This window comes from Octopus bimaculoides, chromosome 30 (genome assembly GCF_046866305.1).
Source record: "Octopus bimaculoides isolate indiv1 chromosome 30, ASM4686630v1, whole genome shotgun sequence".
Lineage (NCBI taxonomy): Eukaryota > Metazoa > Mollusca > Cephalopoda > Octopoda > Octopodidae > Octopus > Octopus bimaculoides.
In genome coordinates this window covers 3,782,573-3,806,005 of record NC_142957.1, presented here as the reverse complement: position 1 = coordinate 3,806,005, position 23,433 = coordinate 3,782,573, and the positions used below count along the sequence as shown (strand labels likewise).

The 23,433-nt window shown below is 40.8% G+C and overlaps 2 protein-coding genes across 3 annotated transcripts; one reads left to right on the top strand and one right to left on the bottom strand.

Moving 5' to 3' along the window:
• Positions 1–533: 533 nt before the first annotated feature.
• Positions 534–13,789, top strand: LOC106873588 (acyl-coenzyme A amino acid N-acyltransferase 1). Of its 2 annotated transcripts, XM_089345908.1 has the most exons (3): positions 534–663; positions 9,027–9,131; positions 11,678–13,789. In XM_089345908.1, the coding sequence occupies exon 3, from the start codon at positions 11,706–11,708 to the stop codon at positions 13,059–13,061; it is 1,356 nt and encodes a 451-aa protein (XP_089202034.1). In that variant the 5' UTR covers positions 534–663; positions 9,027–9,131; positions 11,678–11,705; the 3' UTR covers positions 13,062–13,789. The 2 variants fall into 2 exon arrangements, with proteins under 2 accessions (XP_089202034.1, XP_089202033.1); XM_089345907.1 differs by lacking the exon at positions 9,027–9,131 and having other exon boundaries at positions 539–663.
• On the bottom strand, positions 4,853–5,744 carry LOC149130138 (uncharacterized). Its single transcript, XM_089345909.1, has one exon. The coding sequence runs from the start codon at positions 5,619–5,621 to the stop codon at positions 4,920–4,922; it is 702 nt and encodes a 233-aa protein (XP_089202035.1). The 5' UTR covers positions 5,622–5,744; the 3' UTR covers positions 4,853–4,919.
• Positions 13,790–23,433: the final 9,644 nt, after the last annotated feature.

Sequence of the window (23,433 nt, the reverse complement as noted above, 5' to 3'; positions counted from 1 at the left end):
ATGAAAATCCACATTCACATATAGAAAAATTAATAAGTAAATATCATAAGATAAAGATATTTATTATCTTTATCTTATGATATTTACTGTGTATTATATTATACTTATTTATCGTGCTTTTACTTATTAATTTTTCTATATGTGACTGGATTTTCATGGATTAGTTCATGAACTTTGGTTCTTTTCTCTAAAACTATATATTTTATACTGTGAAAGTTAATTTAATTTTAATTTTTAATAAATTGAATTTAATTGGGTTTTCAACCTGTAAATTTGGATGTTTATCCCTAATATTATTATTATTATTATTATTATATATATATATATATATATATACATATATGTGTATATATACATATATCATTTCCTCCTTTCTGTCTATCTCTTCTCCTCTACCATTACTATCACTCGTCGTTCTTTTCCTATCACCTATCCTTCTTTTTCACTATATCTATTCCCCGCTTTCTATCTTTAGTCCTCTCCTTCTCTTCCTCATCCCATCACCCTTCCTTGTTTCAGTTTATCTATAGGTACATGTCTCCCCTTCCTCCTACTCTCACACCTAACTCACAAACAATGTTTATATCCCAGAAACGAAATTTGGAAGGTTCATTCAGTGTCTTAACTACATGAACTGTTAAATGAGAATTTATTAAATCAGAGGTGAGATATAATTAATTTACATACATTACTTTGTTTTTATTCACAATAGTAAAACGTTTAACTCAATTACAACTGTGACCTAACTTCTACAGAGCGGGTTGAAGTTTTGATGGCAAACCTACACAATTGGGACTCGATTCTGTTTCTGCACAAATAGATATTTTTAAATGAAATTTTCTATAAATATTCTTCAGATGGTGTAGATTCGGATCATATGGGAATTTGTGAGAAAGTCTTTTTCTGTGGGTGGGAAGAAGAGGGCATTCCTACAGATGTGAACCCCACTTCTACTTTCTTGCCTCATAACTTACAGAAGGTTGTTTAAAGAAGGCCAGCAATTGCCCATGCATATCAGTTTACCCTTTTCATGCCACCAACGTTGTTCAAGGGAATACAGCTTTGGCACAAGTGATGTCGCAACTCATTTCTACAGCTGAGCGAACTGGAGCAACGTGAAATAAAGTGTCTTGCTCAAGATCACAACACACAACCCACTCTGGGAATCAAACTCACAATGTCATCACTGCGAGCCCGACGCTTTAACCAGTGAGCCATGTGCCTTCACAATGTAGATATAAAACATCGCGTGTCAACATAAGTTAATGTACACATCATAATAGATGCTTATCACAATGTCAACATACATTAATCTACACATATCCCATGTAAATATAGATTAGATGTGCCTCTTCTTCTAAACGTCCATGCCTCTTTGCAGATCTTTCGTTAGTCCTTGTTTCATACATTGGGATAAATATAAAGCTTTCCTTTCATAAGTCCCAAGTTAAAATATACCTCACGCTGTAGATGTAGATTAATATATACACATCACATGTATACATAGTTTCATTTATAAATCATATACGCACAGGTTAATCGATACCTGTCACAATGTAAACACGGCTTTCTAAAAAAATGTTTTATTTCTTCAATTTTTTATCCAGCCGAACCACTTATGTTTATGTATATTTTTTTTGTATGTATTATGTGTTTATGTGTGTATGTAGTATGTAAAGTAATGCCTCGGCGTAGGAGTTAATTTATTCCCGGATGCCACTCGTAAAGTAGAGCGATAATTTTCCATAGCAGCAATGTTATAAATCGTAATTCCTTCCCAGACAAAATATTTTACCTATACAACTTGTGGTGAGATGGAGGAAGAAGACAACAAGAAGCAAAAGGCCAGAATGAAGCGTTGGACCTTACCTTGCCGACCGCAGAGGGGTACACGATCGCTCCTAATCAGAACACGTCTATCTCGTAACGTCGTTGTTTTCTCACTGGCCTCACGTGCTAGCCTTCGACCTCGTGTCGCCGACTTCCGATCTGACACTTCCGGTCTGGCCCTTCCAGTCTGGCTTCACCTCTGTTTGCCTCACCCCTCTCCACCACAACACACAGCTCATCAAAGCCCACAACACCGGCTCTCCCACTCGCTCCTCTCTCCCGAACTACCTTAATTGGTTTCATAATCAGCCAACCAGGGAGGAGGGTACCGCTCCCTCTGTGGTCGCTGTGCGACGCCGGGACTGGCCTGAGTTCCTGGCGCGCTGCCTTCATCATCTTGCCTACTGCTGCTGTCTTCATCATCCTGCCCACTGCAGCTGGTTCCATCCCCTGAAGGACTGACAATCTTCCGCACATCCAAAACGTGGCGTGGCATACCATCGACTGAGACGTTGTTCTTTGAATTGATGGAGGTTATAGTTCCTTTCCCCCATTGTGATGTGCACCGTGCATTTGGGGGTTTTACCCAAACTTCTTCCCCGATCTGCACGAAGGTGTGCTCGTCTTCTCCCCGGAGTCGCATTGATGCAATACACGGGTGCCTCCACTCGTACCTGAATATTGCCCTGTGTGGCACCGACTCCTCAGCCTGTCCTGACCTGGACGACATATTGCACCAAAATACGGCCTCGATTGGCGAAATGTGGCCCCTCTCTGCCACGGTCTTGATGGTACGATGATACCTTTCCACCACTCCATTTCCACTTGGCCGGTATGCCGCCCTGAAGAAGCGGCTGACCTGCCACCCGTCAAGCACTTCTTTCAGCACCTCCGAGCGAAATGCAGTGCCATTATTCTGCAGCAGCTCATCCACGGGGCCTCGTTCCAGGAATATCCCATTTAACACTCCTGCGATTTCCTCTGCAGTCCCCGTCTTCATCTCCCTCCATATGGCCATCCGCCCCGGTCCGCAGTCAACCATTGAGAGGTACGTCCCCTGCCGGTAGTGTGTTACGTCCACTGCCAGTCGTTTCCAGTTGTGGGCCACTGGAATACTTCCCGCCTCATGTACGCCCGGAGCAGGGTCAATAGACTGGCACCTGTCACAGCTGCTAACCACTCTCTGCACGCTCCGCCTCGTTACCTCGGAGTCAACTTTCCTGGCGAAGAACAACGTCCTGTCCACTCCCATGTGATGCATAGTATGCAGTCTCCTCAACTCCGAGTCACTCAGACAACATACTGCAGCCACAGCCTGCTCCGCATCCTCTGGCACCTGCAACCAAGCTCGCTTTACCCTGGTTAGGACGTCTGCCCTGTTCTTTTCGGAAGGCACAAATATTACGCTCAGCTCCAGATCGAACTCAGCGGTTAGCTCCCGCAATATTCCCAATCGGCGCTTTACCAGCATCTCCGCAGCCCCTTTGGTTCGCACCCTCCGCTCATTGGTGAGGACTGTCATCACCTAACCAAGCACAGTGGTCGAATCGGTTCTAATCTCGATGGTGCACAGCCCCCACTTCAAGGCCAGGTTCACCCCCTTCAGCACGGCATCCAACTCCGCTACGTTGATATGGTTGCAGTCATCCATCTTCCTGAGCCAGGCTGCATCTTCCACCACGGTGCCTCCCATTTCCAAGACAACCCCTATTGTGATGCTACTGGCGTCACACCAAACGATCCCACTCTTTGATTTGGGAACATACCAACTGCCCCTCACTGGATACTCTGCTCTCTCTCTGACCAAGACTTCCTGCATCATGTCGGTCGTTTTCTCCCCAACTCTGTCATTCCACTTTGCTCCTTCGGCTCATCTCTTGATGAAGCTACATGCTGTCCGAAGCCATCCTGCAACCGGGTAATGTCCCACCAGCTTCCCGCACACCGAGAACAGTTCCCGCCTACTCACGCTGGTGCCCAGTTCAGGGATCTCGTTTCCTCTCCGGAACACCAGCTCGCCCGATCTGTCTTTTTGTAGCTTCAGCCACAGCGCAGCTCCTCCCACCATCGACTCAGGCGGCTTCGCAATCAGCCCGAACCTCTCCAGGTGTCTCACTACCTTGGTGGCTCTTACTACAGTCTCGTCAACCAAAATGTCGTCGATGTAGGAACTGGTGGCCTTCCTTATACTCTCCTCTTTCCCTAGGACGGACTTGAGCACCATCGCCTTAATTTTCGGAGCGGAATTCAGCCCGAAACCCAGCCTGGTTAAACAGTACGTCCGGCCCTTGTACCGCACCAGCTGGTATCGCCACAGCTTGTCACTCACACGGAGCTGCAAATATGCCGACTTCAAGTCGACGATCGTCGCTGCCTTGGTCAACTGTCTGCACACACGTAACGTCTCACCGCAAACGTCTGTTGCCTCGCCTCCCGTGTGGCACGATATATGGTCGTTCAGCTCCCTAAAGTCCAGCACTGGTCTGACTTTTCCTTTCGTCGGCTGCAGCACTCCACTCACCACCTCCTCTTTCCACGGGACAAGGACTCCTTCCTGATCCATCTCTCTACCCCCTCGTCGAACTCGACGCCGGCGTGACCTTTCAACGTATGCTGGTAGCAGTTCACCCTGTTCTTTAGCAGTGGGGGCTCGTCCTTCCATCGCCACTCTATCGTCCACCTCCGACCATCAAACGCCGCCTGAAAATCTTCGTCCTCGATGGGGCTCTGCTCTCCCTGGCGGTCCCGACTCACGGCGTACGATGCCCCCACGCTTCCGAACTTGACCTCATCTCCTGCAATCCTAACGCCACCAAGACGGTTGATGGCGTCCATCCCCAACACCACGTCAATCTCATCTACCAAGTGGCCAACTACAATTGCTTGCAGCGTTAGCTTTGCTCCCTGCACCTCAGTAATGCCTTCACAGCGTACCTGTCTTCCGTCGACTGCCCTCACACTGCTTTCTCCACTCCACGTCTCTACCACTCCCGGAGTCATCAGGGTCGTTGTACAGCCCGTGTCCACAAGGGCACGCGACACCTTCCCATCCACTAGCACATCAACAACGGGTAGAAAAAATTGCGCTTTTATTGATCTGAAAGTGAGACCGCTGGCGCAGTAGTCTCCTTTAGACCGTTTCCCTGCAGACATTCGCTGGCTATATGTCCCGTTTCACGACAACGGTAGCAGATGACCTGAGGCTTAGGTAACTTACAGTCTCGCACCATGTGCGGGCCCTGACACCGGAAACACTGTCCTTTGAACGGTCGCACACGTTCCTTGTTCGACCCCTCTACGACACTCCTTGGCCGGCCACCTTTTGCTGTAGCCGCGGCTGCCACTGGTGACGACCTACGACAGGAAACTAACATACGAGCTCTCGATATTATATCCGCCATGGGCATGGTGCTCACGTCCGGCAGTTTCTGCAATTCGACCGACAGGTGGTCAGGAAACCCAGTCACAAACGCCAACTTTACCGTTTGATCCAGCGATTCTCCCTCGTACCCCGCAAGTCTAGCCAACCTCCTAAGTTCGTTGGCAAACACGTCAACCTGTTCGCCGGTCCACTTCGCTCTCCCCAGGTGAACGTACGCCTCAAACATTCCTTCTGCGAAGGCCTCCATCAAGCGGATTTCTATTTTCTCCGCGCTAACTTGGTCCCTCTCTTCCATCTCTAAAAATAGCGCCAACGCCGGACCATCCAAGTAGAGCGGTAGAAAACTTGCCAAGTCGCATATCCCTTGGAGCTTCGCGACCAGCTTCATCTTCTTTAGCCATGCGACCATGTCCGTGTCGCCGCAAAACGGCTTAATTATATCAATAGCAATCCGGACTACACTGATAATTTTTTTTTTTTTTCTTATGGGCCGAAATAGCTTGTGGTGAGATGGAGGAAGAAGACAACAAGAAGCAAAAGGACAGAATGAAGCGTTGGACGTTACATTGCCGACCGCAGCGGGGTACACGATCGCTCCTAATCAGAACACGTCTTTCTCGTAACGTCGCTGTTTTCTCACTGGCCCCACGTGCTAGCCTTCGACCGTGTGTCGCCGACTTCCGATTTGACACTTCCGGTCTGGCTTCACCTCTGTTTGCCTCACGCCTCTCCACCACAACACACAGCTCATCACAGCACACAACACCACAAAACTTATAATACTTGTAAATAAATGGCAATGAACCGAATCCAACGACTGGCACCCATGCCAACCTCTCCTTCATTGGACACTAAACCCTGCTTGCGAAGACCTGTTGGGGCAAGTGAAATCGTAATTGAACCATACTCGATGACTGGCACCTGCGCCAGTGGGGCACTAACAGCACCGTTCGAGCGTGATCATTGCCAGAGCAACTGTCTGGCTTCCGTGCTAGTGGCCCGTAAATAGCACCATTTGAGCGTAATCGTTACCAGCGTTGCCTTCTAGCACTTGTGCTGGTGGCACGTTAGAAAGTCACTCGAGCGAGGTCGCTGCCAGTGCCGTTGGACTGGCTCCCGTGCAGGTGGCATGTAAAATCACCCACTACACTCTCGGAGTGTTTAGCGTTAGGAAGGGCATCCAGCTGTAGAAACTCTGCCAGATCAAATTGGAGCCTGGTGCAGCCTTCTGGCTTGCCAGTCCTCAGTAAAATCGTCCAACCGATGCTAGCATGGAAAGCGGACGTTAAACAATGATGATGATGAAAACAACAGTAGAATGTAAAGAATATTTTATGTAAAGTAAGAAGAATGTCAAGATCATTTATAATAACAAATATTATTTATAATTGTTTTCTGCATCACTTTCACTCGCACTATACTCATACACACTGTCACTTGTAGATGCGATCGCCCATTCACAAGCACTCATAGACGGACTTGTAGAATACCTTTTTAAAAAACAAGTTTAGAGTTGCAGCATGGAAGGTGTTTATAAGCCATTTAAGAAACACACAAAAACCATTAGATTCATTTCAACATTTAAATTTAATTTGCCAAATATTTTCGTCGCTTTGAGACCGCGACCTGTTCACTGACAAAATTCTGTGCTGCATCTGAGAAAGTAACAGTTAGTTCATGATATATATATGTACGTATGTATGTGTGTATGTATGTTTGCCTATATGTATGTATGTGTGTGTGTAATTAGGTAAGTGTGTAGACGTGTCTATGTGTGTGTGTGCATGTGTATATACATGTGAACGTATGTTTACGTACTGAAAATGTGTGTCAGTTCAAGGTGTATACATGACTGTTACTTTGTTGAAGGTTGTATACCCACACACACACATATACATATGCATATACATATATATAGACACACATACATATATGTGTGTGTGCGTTTGTCCCTGTCACCACAGTCTAACGGTGAATGGATACAACATCTTTGATACATATATGCACATATAACTTTGTGCTTAGAAGAGGCTTTTCTTCGCTCTCTATAAACTTCTCAGTAACATGCAGAAGCGCTTCTTGTGGTAGTTGAAACTTTTGCACTCAGTTTTAAAAATTTGCATCTTGTGCTTGAAAAATAAAACTCGTAAACTTGAGGTCTTGTACAGCTGGTCCTCGTAAAGTTAGGCATTACTGCATATTTGTGTAAGTACTGTATATGTAGTACTGGAGGTCCGTGAACATGTTAGGCTGACAAACCTTTCAATATCCTGGGGTCAGTGGGAAACCTCATGTAAAATAAAAGAGGTCCTCGGTAGTGAAAAGGTTGGGAACCACTGCCTTATACGTATATGGGTTCACAGTTTCGTCACAAGGCCAGCAATGTCGAGGGGATGAAAGGCACAGTCGACCGCGGAGGAATTTGAACTCATCACATTTGTATTCACATATAACATGATATATATCTAAGATCCGATTGTTGATGGTATTGTTGTTTGAAAGACAGTTGACTGTGTTTTGTGAGAGATGTTGCTGTTATTTCTAGCACATCTAAGGACCATATACATGCTGTCCTGTTTGATTGTGGTGCTATTAATAACGATTCTTTTTGTTATAGGCACAAAACCTGAGATGTTATGGGAGAGGGCTAGTCGATTGCATCACACCCAGTGCTCAACTGGTACTTGTTTAATTGACCCCCAAGAGGGGTCTCTCTTTTGTCTCATACTTGTTTTAGTCATTAGACTGCGACCATGCTGGGGCACTACCTTAGAAATCTTTAATCGAATGAAATCGATCCTGGTACTTTGTTTTTCTTCTTTAATATCGGTATCTATTCTGTAGGTTTCCTTCAATAAGCAGCCAAGTTACGGTACCAGTTGTCAAGCAGTAGTGGGGAACACGCACGAACGCACACACACACGTATATATACACACACATGTTTTTTCTACTCTCGGCACAAGGCCTGAAATATTGGGGGAGGGGCCAGTCGATTAGACCGACATTAGTACGTAACTGGTACTTAATTTTTCGACCCCGAAATGACGAAAGGCAAAGTCAATCTCGTTGGAATTTGAACTCAGAACGTAAAGACAGACAAAATGCCGCTAAGCATTTCGCCCGGTGTCCTAATGTTTCTGGTAGCTCGCTGCTTTTTTATACTCACGTATATTGTGTTGTCTGGTGGTGGGGGGATCATACTGCCTTAATATCTAACACACTCTCCGCTTCAATTTCTACTCATTTATTATTTATATGAAGAAAATATATTAAAAAAGAATATAAATAATAAATGATTGGAAACTGAACTGGTGAGTGTGTTAGGTATTAATGCAGTGTGGCTCTACTCAGGCACAAGAAAATTTGTTTCAATTCACGAATTCACATAAAGAATCTTGCAAACGAGATACAAAATCGAATCATATATACATCGCCATGATTGATCGCTGACCAAAACATTCAATTTTTTTTCTCCCTGTTTTTCTCCTTGTTTTCTCCGTATTCTTTCTGTTGAAGAGCGTAGCTCGAAACGTTAAAGACTTTCTCTATTCCCGAGCGTTAAACTAATACATCCTTTTGTTGTTTACACCCCCTGTCCTCGTCTGTTGTTGTTTTTTTCGTAAATTCTCCCGTATATATATATATATATATATATATATATATATATATGTATATATATATATATATTTATTTATTTATTTATTTATGTGTTTCAGCCAAGTGGCTGCGGTCATGCTGGTGCACCACCGTGTATATATATATATATATATATATATATATATACTGGAGAATTTCTTTTAAATTTGTTTACAGGAAATGTTGTGAATGTGCAAATAACCTTCTATTCCACTATGCCGGACACTTTCTAATGATGCAAACCAATTTTGGGGGGGTTGCATCAAGCTGTGCCAATCTAATGTAAGATAAATATAATAATAATTATAATTTTTATAAATTTAATAATACAATAATCCTTGGATGGATTATTATTATTAAATATTCCTCCCAGCCAAGGTTTATTATTATTATTATTATTATTATTATTATTATTATTATTATTATTATTACTACCACTACTACTACTACTACTACTACTACTACTACTACTACTACTACTACTACTACAACAACAACAACAACAACAACAACAACAACAACAACAACAACAACAACATGAATAATAATAATAATAATAATAATAATAATAATAATAATAATAATAATATGGCAGCAAGCTAACAGAATCGTTAGCATACCGATCGAAATGCATAGATGTATTTCGTCTGTCACCACTTTCTGAGTTCAAATTTCACCGAGGTCGACTTTACCTTTCATCCTTTCAGGGTCGATAAACTCAGTACCAGTGAAACATTAGGGTCGACGTAATCGATCGGTCTTTTCACCCCAAATTTCAGTCCTTGTTCCAATAGTAGAAAGGATTATCATTATTATTATTATTATTATTATCATTACTATCGTTATTACTATTATAAGGCGCTGAGCTAGCAGAATCGTTAGCATGCCGGCCGAAATGCTTGGAGGTATTTCGTCTGTCTTCGTGTTCTGAGTTCAAATTCCGCCGAAGTCAACATTGCCATTCATTCTTTTGGGGTTGATTAATTAAGTACCAGTTACGTACTTGCGTCGATATAATCGACTTAATCCCCTCCCCCGAACTGCCCTTGTGGCAAAATTTTGAAATCATCGTCATCATTACTATTATTATTATTATTATTATTTATATATTCGCAGTAGGCATCCGTGGGTCTCCAGAGGCCATGGCTCTACACCTGAAGAAATCTTAGCTGCTGATGGCAGTGCAGTCTTTTGTGACTGAACCCAGGACCATGTGATCGTGACACTCAACCAAAATACTTGAAATTTTTAAGGGACACTTTGGAAAAAGGACTGGATGGTTATGGCGAATTTATTTCGATCATAAACTTTCTGGACCAGGAAAGACCTGTGGCTAAGGTGATAATGTAGGAGAGCTCATGTGTACCCCCAGTTTGCTAGAAATCACAGCCAAATCACACTTAAATTACATCCTACAATCTTTGAAAATAAAGGACACATTGGATATTGTAGTACTAGATACACATTGCGAGACAGAAAGGTCAAATAATCTTGGCTTAGGTATCTTTGATCATAGGCCTGCTTTTTTCAAGAGTGGCCGTGGGAGAGCTCTGTGTGTACCCTCACTTTGCTAGAAATAGCAGTCAACTCTCCTTTTAATTACACTACTGTCTTGTTAAAGGATTTGACACATTGGATAATGTAATCTTAGATAGTGCCTGAGAGAAGGATGGAATGGTCATAGTTGGGGTGTCTTTGGTTATAAGCTTGATGGCTGAGGGGGTGACCTGGGGCAAAAGTGATTTGTAAAATGCTACTAGCCAATGTAGGAGAGTTATGTGGAGCTTCAAGTTGCAAGAAATAGCAGCCAAATCGCCCTTAAATTACACCCTACTCCCATGAAAAAGAGTGACACATTTGATAATCTAGTCCTAGATACACAATGCCAAGAGGATACAATGGCTGTGGTTGGATCATCACTGATCATATGCTCTATGGTCACAGTTGGAATGTCTCTGGTGATAAGCCTGCTTTATCAAGACCTCTCTTTATGGCAGAATTAGCCCCCAGCGCATGGCTAGTACTTGTTTTCAGCTGAGCTGACTAGTGAAACTTAAAGGGCAGTCCCTTGCTGAAGGATATGATGCAACACCTGGACTGAGAACTGAAGTCGTGACCTACTGATAGGATTCGTGACCAGATTTTGCCTCCGATGTCACTTTGTCCACGTCTTTTTGTCCGATATATTTCTATGCATACATGTGTGTGACTTTGTGTGTGGGCATGAGACAGAAAGAGAGAGAGACAGAGAAAGAGAGAGAGAGAGAGAGAGTGTGTGTGTGTGTGTGTGTGAGAGAGTGTATGTATGTAGATATACATTGTTCTACCTTGGGATAGAACTTCCAGTAACAACACAAACTTTCTCACTCATAGCACCTGCATGTTCTGAAAATGTAAATTTCCCATACGAAGGGCACTTCATATTCAAGGCTCTGATGAAGCTATAAGATGTTATCCTGGTACTCAACTAAGAGTCCACAACATCATATTGGAAGAACAGCTGTAAGCTAATGATTTTCATTATATAACATCTAGCTTTTTCCAGTGTTGTCTCTTTGATTTCTACATATTTATATATATAGAGTTCAAACTTACAGGAACCAAACGAGGAAGAAAGGGGAACAACATGCAATCGTATTAGTTTGACGCTGAGGATGAATGGGAAAATCTTTGATGTTTCGATAAATATTACATTTGATCCTGTTTCTATTTAATTCCTATGTTAATAAGTAATTAAAGTCACTGTTTTAATAACAAAACCTGCTTGTCTCAATCTTGAATTTTTATCTAAAACAACCCATTTTATTTATTAATTTTTTTTTCTGCAGTCCTGCAAGTATACACTGACCGAGAAAGATGATCCTCCATCCATCCTACCAACTACTCTCTGCTCTACGTCACACACCCAGCTACCCAACAGTCTTACCCAGAGTGCTAGTTTCAACCCGCTGCCCAGTTTCGGTAACAGTGAATCCAGAAAATGGTTTGGTTGATGAGCAATTGTCTGTGAGTGTTTCTGGTTTGAAACCTGAAGAAAATGTCACAGTCAGTGCCACAATGGAACAGAGCTCAAAGAAAAGAGAATCCGTTTTCAGGTCTTTCGGACATTTCAAAACTTCAGTTGACGGATGTGTTAATCTGGTCACTGATCCATGTTTAGCGGGAACTTACACTGGAATTGATCCCATGGGATTATTTTGGAGTATGACTCAAGTAGTTGGAAAACATGGTAGAATTAATACTGATGATGCCACCAAATCTTTGGATTGCACTGTGATGGTCCACCCTGGTCATATCTCGCAGCATTCTGAGTTTACTTCTGATATAAAACCATTAGCAACCAAATTAGTTCAACGATCGTTTATGAGATCTGGTGTCCGCAAAATCACAGTTAACCATGGAAGACTTCGGGGTAGTTTATTCATACCAAGTGATGAAACATCCAACAGACAACGACGACGATATCCTGCTGTGATAGATCTGTTTGGTAGCACTGGTTCTTTGATAGAATCCAGAGGTGCTTTGTTAGCGTCCCATGGATTTATAGCTTTAAGTTTGGCCTATTTTGCTTATAAAGACTTACCTTCAGTCGTCACAGAAGTTGATTTTGAATATTTCGAAGAGGCTATTGAATGGCTTATTAACCATGAGCAAGTTTCCAGTGAGAATGGTATAGGTGTTTTAGGGCTATCTCTAGGAGGGGTAATAGCTGTATACATGGCCAAAGAGTGTCCGCAAGTAAGCGCTGTTATAAGTATTAATGGCCTCCCAAACTTCTTTATATTTGGCATCCGCCATAACGGTAAACAGGTGCCATATCACTCTTCAATGGTCTATGGCCTTACTGTAATGAAGGATGATGGATTTATAAGTACAAATTGGAAAATAGAGGAATCTAAGTCGTTTTATTTAGACGAGAGTTCCCGTAGTAAAGTATTGCTTTTAGTTGGTGGTGATGACAACTTATATCACACTCGTGACTATTACCTCTGGCACAACAACTTAACTCCAGCGAAAAGAAAAGATGTTGAATTAATTATATACGAAGGTGCTGGTCACGTCTTGGAACCTCCATACACGCCATTGTTTAACAGTATTTATCATCCGAAAATGGGGCAGACATTTATTTATGGTGGTTACCCTCAACAACATGCTGAGGCACAAGAAAAGTCCTGGTTAAAGATTAAGGAATTTTTTACCGAAAATCTATAAAAATTTTGACTGTGATTGTTATATCAGTGTGCAATGCATCAAATATTTACTGATTGCACCTGTCAGCTTGTTGCAGGGAATGAGGTAATCATTTGATCACCATAAATGAATTATTTGTGCAGGTTGACCAGCAAGAAATTGCAGAAGCGTCCTTCTCAGACCGGAAACACTACCAATATATAAGAGACAAGAATACTAATGATGGTTGTTTGCATTATAAAAGTAGGGGTGGCCACAGATGAGTCGGTATCAGTCGGGTTAACCCATTAGCCTTTAAATTGGTGATATCTGACCAAAATATTCTACATGTTTTATATTCAAACTGTCACGTTTAGCTTCTCACACCTGCCCTACAATGTCATTCTAAATTAAAACAATCACATTTTTGAAATCTGAAAGCTATGAGATAATGCATGATTAATTGAAAACAAGGCCAGATCCAGCCTCTCATACCTACCCTACAATGACATTCTAAAACTAAACAATCACGTTATTGAAATCTAAAAGCCATGAGATAATGCATCATTGACTCAAAAGAATGTGAATTAATAAGCATCACATTTAGCAATAATCTGAATGCTAAAAAGAGTTAATGTCTATAGTTGTGATAATGGTAATGTTTGTGATGATGCTGATGATGATGGTGTGATAAATATGCTAATAATGTTTCTGAGGATGATAATATTTGTAATGTTGGCATTGAAATAAAAAGATGTTTATGTTATTAACCTTTTGTTACCAAATTTTTATTGAAATGTACTGCCTTTCTTTTTTCATGTCTTTTGAAAAATGATGAAGAATTTCATGAAATAAGTCTGTTGTTATTAAACTGATGCTTGGAAGTTTGTATTGTAGAAGTAGATGTGGTTCCTGACAGATTGGCAACAAAATGGTTAGATGGAAAGTTCTGGAAGCTAGAACATATGACTAAGATATTTCTATTGAAATACATTTTCTTTGTTTCAATTAATTTTGAAAATAACGAGGAATTTAGTAAAATAACATTGTCATCATAAGATGGAGTTGGGAACAGAAATTAACATGAAATTTGCAAAGAAGATTTTAAACTCAAGTCCTTTTTACTCTTCGGTTACCATATTTCTTTATTGGATTTATTCTCTTTTTACTCTTTTACTTCTTTCAGTCATTTGACTGCGGCCATGCTGGAGCACCGCCTTTAGTCGAGCAAATCGACCCCAGGACTTATTCGTTGTAAGCCTAGTACTTATTCTATCGGTCTCTTTTGCCGAACTGCTAAGTTACGGGGACGTAAACACACCACCATCGGTTGTCAAGCAATGGTTGGGGGACAAACACAGACACGCAAACACACATACATATATATATATATATATATATATATATATATATATACATATATATGGCAGGCTTCTTTCAGTTTCCGTCTACCAAATGCACTCACAAAGCTTTGGTCGGCCCGAGGCTATAGCAGAAGACATTTGCCCAAGGTGCCACGCAGTGGGACTGAACCCGGAACCATGTGATTGGTAAGCAAGCTACTTACCACACAGCCACTCCTGCGCCTATTTGTACCAATTTTGAATAAAAAGATCGTCTACGCCTATATTTATTGATTATACCAATACTGAATAAATAGCTTTTATATATTCTATGCTTAACACCCCTTTGAAGGATCTTTGTCCTTACTTCTTTTATATATATGTATATATATATTTTGAACCCAAAGCTATGTGGTTGGGAAGCAAATTTCTTAACCATGGAGCCATGGTGATATAACAATATTTTTGAGTGGCTGTGTGGTAAGTAGCTTGCTTACGAACCACAAGGTTCCAGGTTCAGTCCCACTGCATGGCACGTTGGGTAAGTGTCTTCTACTATAGCCTCGGGCCGACCAAAACCTTGTGAGTGGATTTGGTAGACGGAAACTGAAAGAAGCCCATCACATATATGTATATATATATATATATATATATATATATATATATATATATATATGTTTGTGTGTCTATATTTGTTCCCCCAACATTGCTTGACAACCGATGCTGGTGTGTTTACGTCCCCGTAACTTAGCGGTTCGGCAAAAGAGACCGATAGAATAACTACTAGGCTTACATAGAATAAGTCCTGGGGTCGACTCTGCTCGACTAAAGGCGGTGCTCCAGCATGGCCACAGACAAATGACTGAAACAAGTAAAAGAGTAAAAGAGTAAAGAGTAACAAAATATTTCCAAACAGAAATGTCACATAAAAGAGGATACATAGGTGATGGATATAAATGAATTTAAATATGGAAGGTAATAAACACCAGCCTATAGTGGCATAGAGATTTCTCTGCATGTAATTCAATCCAGTTGTTGTTGATGGCACTCCGTCGCTTACGACGTCGAGGGTTCCAGTTGATCCGATCAACGGAACAGCCTGCTCGTGAAATTAACGTGTAAGTGGCTGAGCACTCCACAGACACGTGTACCCTTAACGTAGTTCTCGGGGATATTCAGTGTGACACAGAGTGTGACAAGGCTAACCCTTTGAATTACAAGCACAACAGAAACAGGGAGAAAGAGTGAGAGAAAGTTGTGGTGGAAGAGTACAGCAGGGTTCGCCACCATCCCCTGCCGGAGCCTCGTGGAGCTTTAGGTGTTTTCGCTCAATAAACACTCACAACGCCCAGTCTGGGAATCGAAACCACGATCCTACGACCGTGTGTCCGCTGCCCTAACCACTGGGCCATTGCGCCTCCACTGTAATTCAATCCAGAGCAACGTGAAAGAAGTGCTTTGCTAAAAAAAAAAAGCAACGCAACGCTCGATCTTGGAATCAAACCCACGATGTTGCAATTGTGAGGGTAACACCTTAACCACTGGGCCATACTCCCTACAACGTTATCCATTTAAAATTTCCCGCACTCTATGTATCGAAATACATTACTTACTGACACATCTCCCCAGCTCCACACACTCAAACAGCGCCTGCAAACTCCATCCACCGCACATACATTTATACATATACATACGTTCACACACACACATATATATATACATATATATATAAAAAGATCAACGTTGAAAATTTTTTCACGTGAAGAAATTGAAAACTCGACAAAGGAGTAACAAACATTTTCGTTACTCTCTTTACTCTCTCTTCTACTTGTCTCAGTCATTTGACTGTGGCCATGCTGGAGCACCGCTTTTATAGTCGAGCAAATCAAGCCCAGAGCTTATTCTTTGTAAGCCTAGTACTTATTCCATCGGTCTCTTTTGCCGAACTGCCAAGTTACGGGGGACGCAAACACACCAGCATCGGTTGTCAAGCGATGCTGAGCCGGGGGGGGGGGGGAACAGATACACAAACATACACACACACACACATATATATATATATATATATATATATATATATATATATATATATATACATACATATACGATGGGCTTCTTCCAGTTTCTGTCTACCAAATCCACTGACAAGGCTTTGGTCGGCCCGCGGCTATAGTAGAAGACCCTTGCCCAAGGTGCCACGCGGTGGGACTGAACCCGGAACCATGTGGTTGGTAAGCAAGCTACTTACCACACAGCCACTCCTGCGCCTCTTGTATATATTTTGTGAAAAATCCGTAAAATTATGGAAAACTTGTTAGAAGGTTTAGTTGAGTAGCAAAAATAGTAACAACAACAACAACAACAACAAATGTTGTAGCAATGACACCCCTAATGAAGTTGATAACAAACCCGGAAAATACGTTTTCGCCAGACCATTTAGCAAATTCAATAAATGAATCGAAATATGATCAGGAAGATGGACTATATGTAATCTGAACCTTTCCCCACCTTATTTATTATTATTTTTTTTTTTTACGTAATCCCACGTTTTAGGCTATGGAGATTCCGATTCTGAAAAAAAATTTTCAAAAATCTAAAATTCAAAATTTCGCCCCCCCCCCCTTATTTCCCCATTTAAAAATATTTCCCGGAAATTTTTTTTTTTTAGAAATGCGTAAAAAAAATACGGAGATTATGATTTTGAAAAAAAATTGTTTGAAAAATTTTAATTCCCCCACCACCACCACCACCACCAAGCAGGCTATTTACATGCTAGAAATAACAGCCAAATCTGGTTAGGGTTAGGGTTAGGGTCAGGGTTAGGGTTAGGGTTAGGTTTACCCTAACCCTAACTCAAAACCTAACCCTAAAATGAGGAAATGGCGGCGGGGGGGGAATCGAAATTTTGAATTTGAGATTTTTGAAAATTTTTTTTTGAGAATCGGAATCTCCATAGCCTAAAACGTGGGATTCCGTAAAAAAAAAATAAATAAATAAGGGAGGAAAGGTTCAGATTACATCTGGACCGAAGGAGCCATCTTCAAGGCATATTACCGAAGATTTGAACAAATTTTAAAAAAAGAATGCTAAAATTTGGCGGACGAAATAAAAACGCGTCTAATTCTGAGGAAAGTGGCGACGACAGGGCACGAGAAATACTGTAACATTATAGGAGAGCATTGTAGTTCGCTTGAAGCATTGTGTATTGTTTGTAAAGAATAAAAAGTTTTGAATGGTACAACAATGCACTATATATTCCACTCGTTTTGATTTATTTATTCATATCTAAGGGAAACTACTCTGTTTTACTTGATGATATTTTGGAATACAATTCCTTCTTCAGATATAATCTGTTTTCTAACGGTTTTAAAAAGAAAAAAAAAAAGAGAAAAAGAAAAGCCACTGGAAAACAGATTATAGCAGTGACTCCATCTAAAAATATCTGAAGAAGGAATTGTATCCCGAAATATCAACGGACTATGGATAACTAAATTACAACAGGTATATAGTCCATTTTTTGGTATTATAGTGCATTGTTGTACCATTCTAAACTTTTTATTCTTTGTAACATTACTCTTTTACTTGTTTCAGTCATTTGGCTGCGGCCATGCTGGAGCACCGCCTTTAGTCGAGCAAATCGACCCCAGGACTTATTCGTTGTAAGCCTAGTACTTATTCTATCGGTGTCTTTTGCCGAACTGCTAAGTTACGGGGATGTAAACACCAGCATCGGTTGTCAACCAATGTTGGGGGGACAAACACAGACACACAAATACACACACACACACACATACATATGTATATACATATATATGACTGGCTTCTTTCAGTTTCCGTTTACCAAATCCACTCACAAGGCTTTGGTCGGCCCGAGGCTATAACAGAAAACACTTGCCCAAGGTGCCACGCAGTGGGACTGAACCCGGAACCATGTGGTTGGTAAGCAAGCTACTTACCACACAGCCACTCCTGCGCCTATCATATTCATTTCTTTTTTTATTTCCCACAGGGGGTTAAACAAAGAGGGGACAAACAAGTACATATACAGGGATTAAGCGGATTATATCAAACTCAGTTCGTAACTGGTACTTATTTAATCGAACCTGAAAGGATGAAGGGAAAGTCGACCTGGGCGGAATTTGAACTCAGAACATAACAGCAGACGAAATACCACTAAGCATTCACGAGAAATCGTGAATCAAAATCTCCATAGCCTAAAACGTGGGATTCCGTAAAAAAAAAAAGGGTGGGGGGATAGGTTCAGATTAAATATACTCCATCTGGACCGTACTTTGCTTATATAGAAAGAGACTTTCAAAGTGGGCAGATAAAATGTCGAAAATACCTTGACCGTTTGTTATGAGTAGTATTTCTTCACAACAAAAGAACTGATTTATGATTTGGTTACCATCAATAAAGCGAATAAATGTAAGTAGTTGTACTTTGTTGCTAATGTCAGTTGATTCGCCAGCCTGTGAAGCAAATTCTGTGTTCTAAAGTTTGTTCTGTACATTTTCCTCTATATCAACTGATAAATCGGATCTTTTTGGTTTGACGGGCAACATTTGTTTTCTTAACAAAACACTTTCAAACTTGGGATACTGGTAGAATGTGTCATATAAAACATCTTTTTCTCTTAGCCTTCTTAACAAAAATTAGTTCTTAATAAGTTATTTCATGTTAAAGTTGTCGTATTTCTGTAATTTCAACCAATCACTGACGTCTATTGAGGTGAAAACAATTACTGCTGTGGAATGTAAACAACAGGTTCTAGCGGTGTAATGGGATCTTTTCCCTTGAATAAAATTAGTGCCGTTGTTTGTCAACAACAACTCTCGGCGGTAGTTATTTATAACGTCGTTCGTGCGTTTGGGTTAGGGTTCGGGTTTTAGAGTTAGGGTTAGGGTTTTAGGGTTAGAGTTGGGGTTAGGGTTAGGGTTATGGTTATGAGTTATAGGGTTTTAGGGTTAGGGTTATGAGTGAGGTTATGGCAAAAATAATCATAACCCTAACCGAAACCCTAAAACTAACTTTAACTCTAAAACCGGAACCCTAACCCTAAAACCCTAAAGCTAAAACCAGTACAAACGCACGAACGTTGTCTATAAATAACAGTACTGCCGATAGTTGTTGTTGACAAACATCAACACTAATTTTATTCAAGGGAAAAGATCCCATAACACCGTTAGAATATGTTGTTTACATTCTACGGCAGTAATTGTTTTCACCTCAATAAACGTCAGTGATTGGTTGAAATTACCGAAATACGACAATTTTTTACATGAAATAACTTCGAATACAAAAATTTTATCTGTTCTATAACACAAAATACACAAGTATACGAAGTTTGAAAGTGTTACGGTACCAAAAACACTACATAAAACATAAATGAAAAATGTTGCCCGTCAAACCAAAAAGATCCGATAAATCCATAATTCTCCTATGGATTGTATTATTTGAGAGCGGAATCTTGCTTATTGCTTGCTTGGCTTTGAGTGCAGAATGAGCCGGAATAAATTCTTCGTATTGCACATGTTTATCATCCTTCCTGCTTGATTACTACTAACTTATACGAACCTTAATTATTTAACTTTAATTATTAATTACTCTCTTACACGTAATGCGTTAATTCCCACTCCTTGTCTATCCGGTATGTTTATACAGGAATAATTTGGAAATTCTATTAGTTTTTCGTGTTTGTTATATTATATATATAACAATATTTTTGACATATTCACAGTTTTTTAAATATTCTTTTATATATCTGGGTCATTTCTCAACCTGGCATCACATCAATCTGTAACCTCATAATTCCGAATATTCTTTAATTTTCGCATAGTGCACATTCCTGCAATTCTTCCCACTATTGATCCTTTGTCTTTAACAAATTATGTGGGAGGAGAATGATTTAGCAACTAGCTACAGTATAGCCTGTGGAGGCGCAATGGCCCAGGGGTTAGGGCAGCAAACTCGCGGTCGTAGGATCGCGGTTTCGATTCCCAGACTGGGCGTTGTGAGTGTTAATTGAGCGAAAACACCTAAAGCTCCACGAGGCTCCGGCAGGGGATGGTGGCGAACTCTGCTGTACTCTTCCACCACAACTTTCTCTCACTCTTACTTCCTGTTTCTGTTGTGCCTGTAATTCAAAGGGTCAGCCTTGTCACACTGTGTCACGCTGAATATCCTCGAGAACTACGTTAAGGGTACACGTGTCTGTGGAGTGCTCAGCGACTTGCACGTTAATTTCACGAGCAGGCTGTTCCGTTGATCAGATCAACTGGAACCCTCGACGTTGTAAGCGACGGAGTGCCAACAGTATAGCCTAGTGGAGTCTTGAATCCACATTTTGATTAATTGTCAAACAAATTTCTGGTCTATTGTTTTCTCCTCTCTGCAATTGGAGATTAATGAGAATGAGTTACCCCCTTGATCTTTCTCTGGTTGCAGAAGGGTCAAGACAAATAATTCTGGTAAAATTGATTGTTCTCAGTTGAAGAAATTGGGATGGCACCTGTGCCCAGCATCGCCTTTCTGGCACTTGTGCCTGTGGCATGTGTAAGGACTTTTGAGCGAGGTTGTTGCCAGTGCCCCTGGACTGGCTCTTGTGCAGGTGGTACATAGAATACACCATTTGAGCGTGGCTGTTGCCAGTATCGCCTGACTGGCCCTCATGCCGGTGGCACGTAAAAGCACCCACTACACTCTCAGTGTGGTTGGTGTTAGGAAGGGCATCCAGCCGTAGAAACTCTGCCAAATCAGACTGGAGCCTGGTGTAGCCATCGGGTTTCACCAGTCCTCAGTCAAATCGTCCAACCCATGCCAGCATGGAAAGCAGACGTTAAACGATGATGATGATGATGATGAAATATCTTAATTAGTAAACCCCAAAACACAATCAATTTAGCCATCTCTCTCCTTTTGGCTGGCTGCATCCTGGTTAAGGAATGAACCTCCTTACAATGCAAGTGAACATAGGCTTCTTATCATCTGAATCTTCCTATATTCCTTTTATTCTGCCTTTCTGTAGTAGTAACAGACTATCAGTCAAAATGGACCACAGATCCATGGAGTATATTTTACTGTAAAAATGCGTACATACAGCGATGCGATGACATCGTTAATTTTTATATTATAACAACCAATATTGCAATCTGTTTGATAAATGGCCATCTTCATAATTAATATTGTTTTGTTCTTTAATCATTTCTCAGGTACATCATTTGGATCTTTCTGATTTGACGGGCAACACTTTTCATTTATGTTTTATGTAGTGTTTTTGGTACCGAAACACTTTCAAACTTCGTATACTTGTATATTTTGTCTAAAAGAACAGAAAAATGTTTATATTCAAAATTATTTCATGTAAAAAATTGTCGTATTTCGGTAATTTCAACCAATCACTGACGTCTATTGAGGTGAAAACAGTTACTGCCGTGGATTGTAAACAACATATTCTAATGGTGTCATGGGATCTTTTCCCTTGAATAAAATTAGTGCCGTTGTTTGTCAACAGCAACTATCCGTGGTACTGTTATTTATGACATCGTTCGTGCATTTGTACTGGTTTTAGCCTTAGGGTTTTAGGGTTATGGTTTGGGTTTTAGAGTTAGGGTTAATTTTAGGGTTACGGTTAGGGTTATGATTATTTTTGCCATAACCTCACTCATAACCCTAACCCTAACCCTAAAACCCTATAACTCATAACCCCAACCGTAACCCTAAAACCCTAACCAAAACTCTAAAACCTGAACCCTAACCCTAAAACCCTAAACCCTTACTAGGGAATAATGATATAATTAAACAGGGAATAACACTCTTGACACCGGCAAAAATTATTGTTTATAAAAACAGCAGTAACTGTATTCAGCTGAATAGACGTCAGTGATTGGTTGAAATTACAGAAATACGACAACTTTAACATGAAATAACTTATTAAGAAGAAATTTTTGTTAAGAAGGCTAAGAGAAAAAGATGTTTTATATGACACATTCTACCAGTATCCCAAGTTTGAAAGTGTTTCGTTAAGAAAACAAGTGGTGTCCGTCAAATCAGAAAGATCCCTTCATTTTCATTTAAATCATTGTTGTTACATTTTGGTGAGATCATCATCACAGTCATTAGCTGTCAACTTTATACACCCTGTCTAAATATTATTGTCCTTTTATAATTAATAAACGTCCATTTTGTAACAACAGGGTAATCTTTTTTTTTGTTTATTTATTTAATGCCTTGCATACATTTTCTTCTCCATATTTGTAAGAGGGGCATTTCTTATTTGCTAGAACAAGGGTCTACATTGCTGGGTCCTTTACTACTGCCAACATTCTGTTATTCCAGCACATTGAGTTTAGAACATTTATCCTTGTTTACCCCTGATTCATTTATCACTGATCTAGAATAATATGGTACAGTTCATTGTGAACCGTATAATGTTTATTATTGATTAATTTGTGATAACACAGGTTGGTGGTTAGTCAAAGATTCAGTTTGGACCATAAAAATGCACCCCAGCAATCACACACAGTTCTCAGTTACCCAGAATGTACTGACTATCACTTGTGCTTAGATGACTGTACTATGAGGATGTATATTTTTCTACGGATTTACATTTTCATAGGACATCAACATAGGATCAGCAAACAGGAAAAATACGAAAGCACCTTCCTGATCCTAACAAATGATGCAGATGAATGTACACTCTACGGGAAAAGGTAGAGATGATCGAAAAAATGCAAGACAGTGAAAGTTTGCCAACTGTGGGCAACGAGTTTGGTGTCAATGAATGTACTAGTTATTTCATTTATAAAGTACATGAAGATTATTTATTTACATCATCATCATCATCATCATCATCATCATCATCATCATCGTTTAACGTCCGCTTTCCATGTTAGCATGGGTTGGACGATTTGACTGAGGACTGGTGAAACCCGATGGCTACACCAGGCTCCAATCTGATTTGGCAGAGTTTCTACAGCTGGATGCCCTTCCTAATGCCAACCACTCCGAGAGTGTAGTGGGTGCTTTTACGTGCCACCGGCACGAAGGCCAGTCAGGCGGTACTGGCAACG

Bases quoted from the DNA above. Each gene is read 5' to 3' on its own strand.
- LOC149130138 (XM_089345909.1), bottom strand. From the start codon at position 5,621: ATGGTCGCATGGCTAAAGAAGATGAAGCTGGTCGCGAAGCTCCAAGGG.
- LOC106873588 (XM_089345908.1), top strand. From the start codon at position 11,706: ATGATCCTCCATCCATCCTACCAACTACTCTCTGCTCTACGTCACACA.